Source organism: Hevea brasiliensis, chromosome 15 (genome assembly GCF_030052815.1).
Source record: "Hevea brasiliensis isolate MT/VB/25A 57/8 chromosome 15, ASM3005281v1, whole genome shotgun sequence".
NCBI classification, from domain to species: domain Eukaryota; kingdom Viridiplantae; phylum Streptophyta; class Magnoliopsida; order Malpighiales; family Euphorbiaceae; genus Hevea; species Hevea brasiliensis.
This window is the reverse complement of record NC_079507.1, coordinates 58,280,302-58,293,389: the sequence shown is the minus strand read 5'-3', so window position 1 is coordinate 58,293,389 and position 13,088 is coordinate 58,280,302. Positions and strand designations below refer to the sequence as shown.

General features: G+C 35.6%; 1 protein-coding gene across 1 annotated transcript; it reads left to right on the top strand.

Moving 5' to 3' along the window:
• Window positions 1–8,630: 8,630 nt before the first annotated feature.
• LOC110669757 (1-aminocyclopropane-1-carboxylate oxidase homolog 4) lies at window positions 8,631–10,148 on the top strand. Its single transcript, XM_021831529.2, has 3 exons — window positions 8,631–9,156; window positions 9,238–9,625; window positions 9,712–10,148. The coding sequence occupies exons 1-3, from the start codon at window positions 8,705–8,707 to the stop codon at window positions 9,955–9,957; spliced, it is 1,086 nt and encodes a 361-aa protein (XP_021687221.2). The 5' UTR covers window positions 8,631–8,704; the 3' UTR covers window positions 9,958–10,148.
• The last annotated feature ends 2,940 nt before the right edge of the window (window positions 10,149–13,088 follow it).

The following is a 13,088-nucleotide window of genomic DNA, read 5'->3' as shown; positions in this document are numbered from 1 at the left end:
AATTTAATTAATTATGGGCTAAACACAAAAAATTATATACTGGGTGTATACAAGAGTGAATACAGATAAAGCAACAAATCCAACCGGTCTATTGAAAATGTACAATTCCCACGAGTTCTTATCATCATGCATTGATTTTGAACGTACGTAAGTTAGGATTAATGTTATGCACGCACGAAAATAAAAATTAGATTTTAATTCTGTTATTTCAATAAATAATAAAGCGCGCGCACACACATATATATACATCATCATCATCATCATCATCATCCTTCAATATACCGATGGCATTAAAAACAAAACTGTGGTTCTATTTATTTGGCACAGCAAATCGACTTAAAAAAGTTAATTTTCTTTGTACTACTTTTTCTTCCGGGTTTTTTCCTCTGGTTTGTTAGGTATATATGACTCTGACGATATGAATTGCAACAATCATCATCGCACGTAACTTTTATGAATATGGCAGTACTAATCTTCATCTTCAACATTGTCATATTCCTGTAGGGATAACTGATCTCTTAAACTTTTTATCCTTTATCTTTTTTAGTTTGACTGCAGTATTCAATAGCTGTTGCATTTGCTGTCTCTACGGAACCTGTATATGCCCAAGGGATAATATGGCAGCAAATTGGATGGGCAACCTTGCAGTGAACCTTTCTCTGGGCGTTTATTGGTATTGGGAAATTTACAACCAAATAAATAAAAAATTTTAAAGAGAAAACTGCACTGATCAAAATTACTATGAATTAAACTAAATTGAATAAATAATTAAAAATTTTAAGAACCAGAATCCATCCAAATAGAAATATAAAAATAATAATCGAATCAAAATAATTGAATAGAGACATTAGCTCTGATTTTTCTGTTAAAATACCGACATGGTGCATGAACAAATTTGTGATTCCTGTGATTTACATTTGGGATAATGATATAATTCACATGTCCATTGAGGAATTATTCCGTTAAATCCACAATGGAAATGCTGGAATCCAAGGAAATTTTCAAGTGCTCTATTTCTTCAGTTGCCAGATAAGTTCTTAGGTTATATCATTCAAGCTTGAACTTGAACATATAAGCTGGACCATCTAATTGACCTTAAGAAGAGAATTGTACATATCTTTAAGTTGGCAAGTGCATCAGCACCTCTTGTGACCCCTTGTTTGGCAAGTGCATCAGCAAAATAGTTGCTTTCCCGGAGGACTTGTTGAAAGGAGATAATGGGAATAAAAGCTCTTAAATTATATCAATAGAATTAAAAACCAACCGCAATCTCCAATGTCTGCAATCATTTGATTAATTCAGGATACCGTGTTGAAAAAATCAGCAGATTCAAAGATAATGCCTTCAATATTAGGAACATGGATAGCGGATGAGATAGCTGTAGAGCTCTTTCAATGGCCAATACCTCAGCATCATTCGAGTCACAACATTCCCCACAATGCAGAAAAGACAAGTCTAAATATTGTCATATGGTTTGTATGAAAGCTTGCGTCTAGGAAATTGCCTCCCCTTTTCCGTGTGACAGTTTGCTTATGGGAGTTTATTGCTTACACAATTCTTATTTCAAGAAACCGATATTTTTAAGCATTTGATCCCCAGAGTTTTTTTCATTTGTAATATGTGGAGCCTTTAACGTTTAGCATACAGAAATGGATGGGCATTGGAAATCAGCTCTTAGAGACCTTAATTGTAATTAGGACCTCATGTTCTAATTAATTAATTACTTCGGGAAAATTTTGTCTGTTTAATTAGTTCTAGGTTATCCTGCCTACTAGTGCAGGATAAGGTGATAGACACCCTTGATCAATGATTGTATGCTAATTATTTGTTGTCCTATGAAAATCATTTTAATGTGTCGTTATAAGAATTATTAGCTCTACGTAGAACAGAAATTACAGTAGAAATCCGCTTGAACAATTGTGTAGATACACGAAATACCTTGAAACTGTGCAGTTATAGGTCCAACAGGTGCTAATGTAGACTCTGCTGTTAATTTTTTTCCCAGCCTTCCCCCTGGAACTTTTGGTTTGACAATCTTCGTTTTTGCTTCGAATTCTACATACCATGTGGCTCCCAATCTTAAATATTTTCCTTAATATCTTCTCTCTATAGCATGCACGTGCCTGCATTATTGCATTATAATCATCACAGCGCACGCAATGTGAGGTAGTACATGGAAAGGACAAACAAAAAGCTTTGTAATCTGGTCAGCAAAATACACTGGTACCGATCAATTAATCTCTCTCGGATTATATTTGCAGAAGGCCAAAGATCTTCCTAGTGAACAATTAACTCCGAATCATACAGTGAAAATCTATACCCACATGCTAATAAAGAACTTCTATCGCATTCCCAAGATAGGCGTCAGGCTGCCTTGTGTTAAATTCAGCGAAGATAAATTTATATTTAAGATGATAACCTCATATGTCTGTCCCCATTAGGAAAATTTGGAAGGTCATCAAAGAGGGGAAGGTTGAATGGTGATGTGGTTAATTGGAAAGTTTTATGAATCATGTTAAGGACTGAAGATATATATATAAACTGATCTTGTTATTTGGGTACAGGAAATATATCTGGCAACAATAACAGAGTTGAAGAAAAGATAGAAATAGACACACAGTAGAAGAAAATTTTCACTATATGTGGAAGAGATTACAATATGAGAAGACACTATTTTTCTCTAAGATTTCCTCTCTACTCACACACGTCACACCTCTCATATATCTTTTACACAAATACAAGAGTTCTATATATATATATGGGTCGGTTACGGTGGCTAAAATAACCGACTTATACAACTAATATATCACTCTGTTTTCAACATGGTTAAGAAACCATTTTACAGCAATTTATTTGCTGGACAAAAGCTTATCAGATAAGGAAAGAAGATGTGAGTCCAGACTCAATTTCCACTACCTTCATTTCACATGCATATACCTCCATACTTCGGTAATTGTAATTTATCATTATTATTATTTTAACACAGAGCCAAAAGTGGCTTTACCCTTGACAATCTCCCACTTAAAGTCACTTTTGGTGAGCTTTCAAAAACTTTCTCCTCTTGCCAAATCCATGCTGCTTATGTTTCCAATAGGCCATAGAAGGATCTACACCATTTAAACTTATTATCGTTGATTTGCTTTGTCATTACATCTGCTAGGTTGTCTTTAGTGTGAATCTTCTGCATATCCACAATTCCTTCTTCCACTACTTCTCAAACAAAATGATATTGTTTTGTCCTTGAATGAAAGGCTGGATTCCTTGCAATGTGCAAGGCACTCTGATTTTCACAATATACTGAAATTTTCTGTTGAGTGTGCCCGAGTTCTTCCATTAACCTTTGAATCCAAATTGCTTCCTTGCATGCTTCTGTAGTTGCCATGTATTCAGCTTCTGTAATAGACAAAGCTACAACAGTCTGTAACTTAGATAGCCAGCTTACAGCTCCTCCAGCAAGTGTGAACACATAGCCTGTAATGGATTTTCTTTTATCAAGATCACTTGCAAAATCTGAATCAACATAGACTCTGACAATTAATTCTGATCCTCCAAAACATAACATAGCATCTGAGGTTCCTTTAATATATCTTAGGATCCTCTTAACAGTATTCCAATGCTCTTTACCAGGATCTGCCATAAAACGACTAACCATGCCAATTGCTTGAGCAATATCTGGCCTTGTGCAGATCATTGCATACATAAGGCTTCCCACCGCTGATGCATATGGCACTCGAGACATTTCCATCCTCTCTGTTTCATTGCTAGAACACATACTTGAGGATAATTTATAATTAACAGAAAGTGGGGTAGAAATTGGCTTACAATCTTGCATGTTGAAGCGCCGTAAGACTTTCCTCAGATAATTCTTCTGAGAAAGCCAAATCTTTCTATTTTTTCTGTCTCGGTTAATTTGCATCCCTAAAATCTTGTTTGCTGGTCCCAAATCCTTCATATCGAATTCCCTAGCCAATTGTGCCTTCAATTCTTGGACTTGATTTTTGTTGGGGCCTACTACTAACATGTCATCCACATACAACAGTAGAATGATAAAATCATTATCACCAAACCTTTTGTAATACGTACAATGGTCTGAATTCAATATGTTGTATCCAAGGCTAATAACGAAGGAATCAAATCTCTTATAGCAATACCTTGGTGCCTGCTTTAAACCGTATAGAGATTTGGTTCACCTGCAAACCAAGTTTTCTTTTCCTTGTTCCTCGAAACCTTCTGGTTGGAGCATGTATATCTCTTCTTCAAGTTCACCATGAAGAAACACTGTCTTTACATCCAATTATTCTAGATGCAGATCCAATGCAGCACACATAGCAAGGACTACTCTGATAGTAGTAAGTCTAACAACTAGAGAGAAGATCTCAGTGAAGTCAATACCTTCTTTCTGAGCATATCCTTTAACCACCAATCTTGCACGATATCATTCTACCTGATCATTAGCATCTTGCTTGATCTTGTAGACCCACTTATTACCAATGGCTTTCCTTCCTTGTGGGAGTGGAACAAGTTCCCAAGTCTTATTTCTATGTAAAGCTTCCATTTCTTCTTGCATTGCTATCATCCACAGAGAGGCATATGGGCTCTTTATAGCCTCCTGAAAGGTTGATGGCTCTCCATCTTCTGTTAGAAGACAATATGCATCATGGCTTGCCATAACATAGTCTGAGTGCCATGTTGGTTTCCTTGTTTGACGTGTTGATCATGGAACATCATTGGCCTCATTTGGTTCTTGTTCTTCGTGCTCTGATTCTGCTTCAGAAGAATTTTCAGATTTTTCTTCTATTTGAACTGTAGTAGTCTCTTTAGAAGTGCTGTCATTTTCTTGATCACTTTGCAGTTCATTTTCTGCAAATATTACATCTCTGCTGACTATAACCTTGCGAGCAGTGGGATCCCACAGGCGATAACCCTTAATACCGTCAGCATACCCCAAGAATATGCATTTTCTGGATTTCGGATCCAGTTTTGTTCTTTCTTGAGAATTATACATTACATATGCAGGACACCCAAATACTTTTAGTGAAGAATAATTTACTGGCTTACTGCTCCATATCTCCATTGGCGTCTTTAATCCAATTGCAGTTGATGGTGACCAATTTATCACATAACAGGCAGTTTTGACTGCTTCTGCCAGAAAGACTTGGCTAGACCTGCTGTTCTCAACATAGCTCTTGTTCTTTCCAGGAGAGTTTTGTTCATCTGCTCTGCTATTCCATTTTGCTGAGGTGTATATGCAGCTGTAAATTGCCTTTGAATACCCTCTTGCTTGCAAAATGCCAAAAAATTACCATCCGTGTATTCTCCACCATTATCTGTCCTTAAGCATTTGATCCTTTTCCCAATTTCAAGTTCTACTTGTGCCTTGAAGTCTTTGAATATTGGAAACACATTTGACTTCTTCTTGATTGGGTACACGCATAGTCTCCTGGAGTAATCATCAATGAATGACACAAAATACTTTGCACCTCCTAAGGATATTTCTGGTGATTCCCATACATCATAATGAATCAAGTCTAGAATGTGCTTGCTTCTAGCAGTAGATATATTAAACTTTAATCTTTTCTACTCGCTTAAAACACATTTCTCACTTAAGGTAAGCTTACCGATTTAAGTCCAGGAAGCAAATTACATTCAGCAAGAATCTTCATATGGCCTAGTTTGTAATGCCACATCATCGTTGTTTCTTATTCTTGGATAACTGCTGCAACTGATGCATCTACTTTCTGCAATGTATCTCCTAAAAGCACAAATAGATTAGCTGTGATCTTTTCTGCCTTCATCACCACCAGAGCATCTTTTACAAAGTTCAAGATCCCATCTACAATATGAGTCTTATATCCAAGGTTATCTAATTGCCCAAGAGACAATAGATTTTTCTTCAAGCCCTTCACATGTTGTACTCCTTCAACTGTTCGAATAGTACCATCATACATATTTAATTTGATAGTACCAACTCCAGCGATTTCTAAGGTATTGTCATTTCCCATGAACACAGATCCTTCTGAGATAGATTCATAAGTGCAAAAGCAGTTTCGTCGTGGAGTCATGTGCCAAGTTGCTCCCGTATCCATTATCCAAATATCAATGAGCTGTTTTCCACCTTTAGAACTTATTGCTGCTTCGCTGTACAGGATTTCTCCATCATCTAAGGTACTTGCAACACATCCTTGAGAAGTTTTTGCTTCAGGAGCTTTTTCTACAGTCTTCTTATAATGCCAACAATCCTTTTTCACATGCCCTCTTTTGCCACAATGGTAGCATTTAAAATTTTTCTTGCTTCGTGACTTCGATCTGCTATGGTTTTGACTCCCACTAGAACCACGTTCCATTGATCTCCCTCTCATCATCAATAATGCCTCTGTTTGTTGCGAAGTGAACAATTTATCTTCTTTATTTTTGCGCCTGGACTCCTCTTCCAAAACAGCAGCTGCAACATCATTGAAGACTAGATAGTCCATCAGAATATTATTTGTCAAATTGATGATGAGTTGATCATATGAATCGGGTAGACTTTGAAGTAGAAGCTCTGCACGTTCATTTTCTGCTATCTGATATTCCAACGCTGTAAGTTGAGAAAATAACGTATTAAGATTGTTGATGTGATCCGTTACTGATGTGGATTCACTCATTGGAAGAGTATAAAGTCTCCTCTTTAAGAAGATCTTGTTGTGAAGTGACTTTGCCTCGTACAATCTGGTGAGCGTGTCCCAAATTTCTTTTGCTGTCTTCTTTTCTGCAACACTTGATAAAACTGTATCTGCCATTGCTAGATGTAGTTTAGCAATTGCATTGTCATCCATCTCTTTCCATCTGTCATCAGTTATCCCTGTGGGTCTATCCTCAATTGCCACTAAACAATTGTCCTTCCTCAAAATTGCCCTTATCTTCAATTTCCATAGGGAGAAATTACTCTCGTTGAATTTCTCAATCTCATACTTGGCTGCCATGGTATTGACACAGACCTGCTCCCCAACTGAAATCAGTTTACAATATCGACAACCTTTGGCTCTGATACCACTGTTAAGGACTGAAGATATATATAAACTGATCTTGTTATTTGGGTACAGGAAATATATCTGACAACAATAACAGATTGAAGAAAAGATAGAAATAGACACACAATAGAAGAAAATTTTCACTATATGTGAAAGAGATTACAATATAAGAAGACACTATTTTTCTCTAAGATTTTCTCTCTACTCACACACTTCACACCTCTCATATATCTTTTACACAAATACAAGATTTCTATATATATATGGGTCGGTTACGGTGGCTAAAATAACCGACTTATACAACTAATATATCACTCTATTTTCAACATGATTAAGCAACCATTTTACAGCAATTTATTTGCTGGACAAAAGCTTATCAGATAAGGAAAGAAGATGTGAGTCCAGACTCAATTTTTACTACCTTCCTTTCACATGTATATACCGCCATACTTCGGTAATTGTAATTTATCATTATTATTATTTTAACACAAAGCCAAAAGTGGCTTTACCCTTGAGAAATCAAGGGTAGTTGCTTATAAACTAAGTGTAAATTAAAGTCAGCAATCAGATAAAAGCTGTCCAAATAGATGTGGACTGATTTTTTGGTGTATCAAGCCATGACGATAGGACTTAGAACTGATAACAAATATAAACCACACTTATTGATCTGATGCGAGCTCCATTTTCCTTCCAGCTTTTGTTATTGTACTTCGATTGTCAGATCAATCTTTTATTTTTCTTTAAAATTAATTCTCATAAAATAGTAAGACAATATTATTTATTTATTTATTTAAATATGGCTTAATTTAAATCTGAATATAGATTTTACAATTGAGAATCAATGTAATGTTAAATTAATTTGATCAATTTAAATTTTATCTAAAATTAATAATTTTTAAATTATATTTATAATTCATTTTATATAATGCTTATAACTTGAAATAATTTAATTTAAATTATTTTAAAAAAACTAAAATAAGCCGAATTCTAAATAATTGAACCCTAATTTGAGGCAAGAGTGTGCAAACAGTCGATTAGGTTTCAAACTGATAAAATCGAAAATCAAAAATTAAGAATTTTAAAAATCGAATCAAACCGATCACTAAGAGGAAATCAAACAGAACTAAACCAATAAATATAGGTTCGGTTCGATTTTAAACCGATTAAACTATATTTTATAGGATTTCATATTTTTAACATTAAATCTCAATAACAAAAATATTAAATAAAAAACTAAAAAATTAGAACTAAAAAATCTTATGATTTTCTTGATATATATATATATATATAATTTTAGTTCGGTTTAATTTTTTTATTTTTTATGAAAATAATCAAATCAAATTGATTAATTAAAATTATTAAAATTTATAAATTAAATCAAATCGATTGAATTTTAAAATTAAATCATTGAATCAAATAAATTTTATTTAATTTAATTTTTTAATTTAGATGGAAACCTGACCATCCTAATTTGAGGCGCAATAATAATAAATTAAGAAATTAAATAAATTTTAATTTCTTTTTTATTTTTTAATAAACAAAATTTCATCAGTAAACGATTGGAGATGACCGCATGATCCATCCATTGTCGCGTTGTACCAATATTAAACCCTATTAAACCCAGACTCCGTCTTCTTCATCTTTAGATTACAAGTCGCAGAACCTACACCAAATCACCAACCAAAGCAAGAATCATGGCGGTTGAGGCAACCCATCAGGAGTATAATCATTTGGAAGAGGTGAAACGACTCGATGATTCTAAAATCGGAGTTAAAGGCCTGGTTGACTCTGGCCTCACCTCCATTCCCCGCATGTTTATCCACCCAACCGGAGCGCTATCCGATCTTAAATCCGTTCCGAGATCCGAATCCCAAGTCATCCCCACCATTGACCTTTCAGGCGTTGATTCAGACAGGAGGCCGGCGATTGTGGAGCAGGTTTCACATGCCTGTCGGAAACTTGGATTTTTTCAGATTTTGAATCATGGGGTGCCGCTGGAAGTTATGAACCGGACGATTGAGGCGGTCAAGGCGTTTCATGAGCTGCCGACGGAGTTCAAGAAGCAGTGGTACCGGAGGGAGATGGGTACTGGAGTAACTTTCCTTTCCAACGTTGACTTGTATAACGCTAAAGCTGCGAGCTGGAGGTCTGGCAACAAAAGTGTTTGATATATTTGCAAATTGGTTTTCAGATTTCAAGAATTGAAATTCATCTTTCGAATTTGCAGGGATACACTTCAGGTGAGATTGGGTCCTGTCCCAGCAGAGGTTGAGGACATCCCTGAAATTTGTAGGAACGAGTTACTTGAGTGGAACCAACAGGCTACACGAGTTGCAGAGATGTTGATGGAGTTACTGTGCGAAGGGCTGGGATTGAACGCAAGAAGATTAAAGGAGATGACTTTTTTGGAAGCCAAGACACTTGTGGGTCAATACTATCCACACTGCCCTCAACCTGATCTCACCTTTGGAATTACATCGCATACTGATCCTGTGCTTTTGACAGTACTGCTTCAGGACCATATTGGAGGCTTGGAGGTTAAGGACGGTGAGGGTTGGGTTGAAGTCAAACCTCTCCCTGGAGCTCTTGTTATTAACATTGGAGATATACTTCGGGTAGAATTATATCCAAGTGAATGCCTGATTTGAAATTCTATTTTACAGTCTGAAATCTTTGTTGAAATATTGTCTGTGTTCCTCAGATCCTTTCCAATGATGAATACAAAAGCGTAGATCATAGAATGTTGGCTAATCCTTCACCCGATCCACGAGTTTCCACCGCAATTTTCTTCAACGCTGGTAACACAGTCTGCTTGTATGGACCCTTTCCAGAGCTAGTGTCACCGGAAAAACCAGCTCTTTACCGGCAGTTTATGCTCAATGATATCAGAAGGTTCTTCACTAAAGATTTGGCAGACAAGACTTTGACAGATTACTATAGGATTTAAGTTAAAAGAAAACAGGACAGAAAAATATTACACTTGCTTTTATGTTTTGTAAACAGAGACTGCATAAATAAAGTACAGCAATAACAGAAAAATAATACAATTGCTTTTATGTTTTGTAAACAGAGGCGGCACAGATAAAGTACAGCAATACTTTGCAACATTGAACAAATAACATCATAAAGATTACTTGGGTGTGCAAGTATGGTGCATACTACGGACCTGACTTCCAACTAGAATTGCAATTCTATCTTAAATTATCACAAACTTCATATATTATATCTCAGTTTATATCTCAAAAATATCAAAAGCATCTGCACTGCACCTTGGAATTTCCTTGGCTATTTTGGAGCAAGGTTACCGTAAAAATCGACTGGTTGTGCTGCTGAAAGATTGATACGTGCAGAAGGTTTCAGAATCTTGTTTTGTTTCTCGGTGATATCATAATCCTGTATTCATGCTTGTTCAGCCTTTCTAGAGCTCTGATAAGAGTCCAAAAGGGAACAGATTAATCCAGGGCAGAGCAGGCAATATGCACTTCCTTCTCAGGTTTCCACAGCACAGATTTCCAAAGGCTGCCAATTCAAGAATTCCCATTTGATTGAAAACACAAACTGAAACAATCAAACACTCTTTACCATGTGGGTTCATTTGATCCCATCAAATTTGGCTATTTAAATTAATGTCATGATACCAACACAGGGAGATGATGACAAACAAACTTCGTAGACATGTCTTTCATTAATGAAATGCTTAGTGGTACCGTAGATGTTTTCAAGACGGTGAATTCTTGAGTTTGACTTCGAGTGTGAATCAGTTAAGCCGACAAAAGAGTGCTGTTAAACAAAGCATAGCCTTGCAAAGTTTCTTAGCAAGGCATTTCTTTAGTTCATGATTCACCAAAGGCCAATTTTGGCAGCTGCACCTAACAAGATGCAACACAATTTTCTGCAATAAGCAGTTATTGGTGGGTGATATGCAATTATCTCTAAGAGGCTGCATGTCATTTGCTATTAAAATTTATTACATGACCAAAATTGGGAATTACCTCGCTGGTTTATCTTTGACCCTTCCAATTCTTCTTTCATTCTTTCTGATGAATCAAGAAGAGGTGCATATAGGTAGAGATTTGTGGAGGAAGAACAAGAAGATAATTGCTCAAATTTACGGAACAAAGATTCTAGCTGTTTAGATTTCCCAATTGTGGGAGGCAAAAATAGTTCGCAAAATGCAAAAAACAGAGAGAGATCTAAGCTACAGATGTTAACTAGAGAAGAGTAAAACTACAGCAACAACAGGAGAAAGTGACGAAGAATCTGGATGTCCTTATACCTCTCTCTCTTCCCGACTGAAGAAAGTTTTCTCAAGAAAGTGAGTGAAAATAATTACAATGAAAATTAACCTCGCTAATTTCAAAGGAAGAAGTAGGATTTAGTCTCTTTCGCTTTCTCCCATATCTCCAATTCTCAAGCAATACAGTTCGGTAATAAGCAATGAAACATAATTAACGAAAACACACTTCTTATGTTACAGTTGGTTGGACCGGCATACTATGGAAATCGCCGGCGATGAGAGAGAATCCTAACAACTTATTGCGTTACAGGATCCGTCGCCATTCTGCCATACCAAATAAGTTATCCGGTGGTTCATGAACAATAGGGAAGTTTTCTTATCGTTTCTAATGACGATTAAAGGAGAAAAATAAAAATCTAAGAACCATGTAGGCGGCTTTGTCTTCCACTTCTCTAATCCTCTCATTGTATATAATTCTTGTCACAACCTCAGTTCCCGCAATTCTGTCGTTTATTACGTCTTCCTCCATGAAACTCCTAATTTAGCAGGCCGGTGGAGAAGGGCTTATAAGAAGAATTAAGAGAGGCATCAAAACTCATTCTTTCTTCAAGGATCAATTACAGGAATTAAAGAATAAAATTACGGGCATATCCATTCTTCTGAATCTACAAGAAGCATTTTCTTTTTTTTTTTCATTATTTCTTCCTCCTGAATGATAAGTTCCATTAAAAAAGGGACTACAAGCCCACATCATACACCAGCCCAATCAGGCAGAGGAACAGCTTAAAATAAAAAAAGGGCTACCTTAAAAAACATATAAGGCCCAGGCCCAGAAACAAGAAAAATCTAATCTAACAGCTGAGTCGTGGGGAGGCGGCTAGTCAATAGCACCGCCTGCTCGGCAAACCATATAAATATTTCTAGAGTACTTGCACCATTGCTCACAGAAATACTAGTTTTATATTTTTAAATTCAAGAAACAATTGATTTTTTTTTTTGTAGATGATAGATGTACTGTTTCTTAGTGTACCATATGTATCCTATAATTTACCATCCTACTCCACTTCTTGTTTAGAAGAGGAAACATCGGCTTCTCGTTCTACCAAGTCTAAATACAGCACAAGAAAGCCATCACAATACACATTACACAACGTCTTTTAGGATGAACAGAATTTGATTCAAAACCAAAAAACTGATTTAATTTGAATATTCAATTCAATTTTAATCAACTTATTTGATTTGATTTTAAGAGGAAAATTTTTAAAAGAATTGAATCAAACTAAACTAAACATAATATATTAAATATGAATGTATTTTTAGCATATGAACTTGTAATGGTAACCTATCTATTTGAGGACACAGGCCTTGGGTTTGAATCTCAAGTTTTTCTTTTTTTGTTTTTTAACAACCTTGATTAAAAACTAAATCCTAGTCGTCCATCCCTTCAAATGAATTAATCTCAGCCATCCAACTTTCATAGATATATAATTTATACAAACCCTATCATGGTTCGTTACTTTCGTCTCAAATAATCAAACCTTTATTATCCCTCAAGTCCTCAACGTCGCTGGCCACTACTTGCCACTAGACTTTGCCAAGGGTCGGTGACTCTTGGTGGGCTTAATTCGGAGCCAATTTCGGTTCATTCATGGTTTCAATCTGGTTTTAAAGCCATTGTAGTTTCCATTGAGTTTTTATATGATTCTGGTTTAATTTCAGTTCTGATTTTTAAATCAATATTTTTGAAAAAAAATAAATTTATATAAATTATTATATACCTTATTTGCGAATAGTCTAAAAAAATTCTTAAACTCATTCACATAATATTAGGAAAATGTTAA

Excerpts from the sequence above, each read along its gene's own strand:
- LOC110669757 (XM_021831529.2), top strand. The coding sequence starts at position 8,705 with ATGGCGGTTGAGGCAACCCATCAGGAGTATAATCATTTGGAAGAGGTG. Across the intron at positions 9,157-9,237 it reads GCTAAAGCTGCGAGCTGGAG|GGATACACTTCAGGTGAGAT; the intron begins GTCTGGCAACAA and ends TCGAATTTGCAG. Across the intron at positions 9,626-9,711 it reads ACATTGGAGATATACTTCGG|ATCCTTTCCAATGATGAATA; the intron begins GTAGAATTATAT and ends TGTGTTCCTCAG.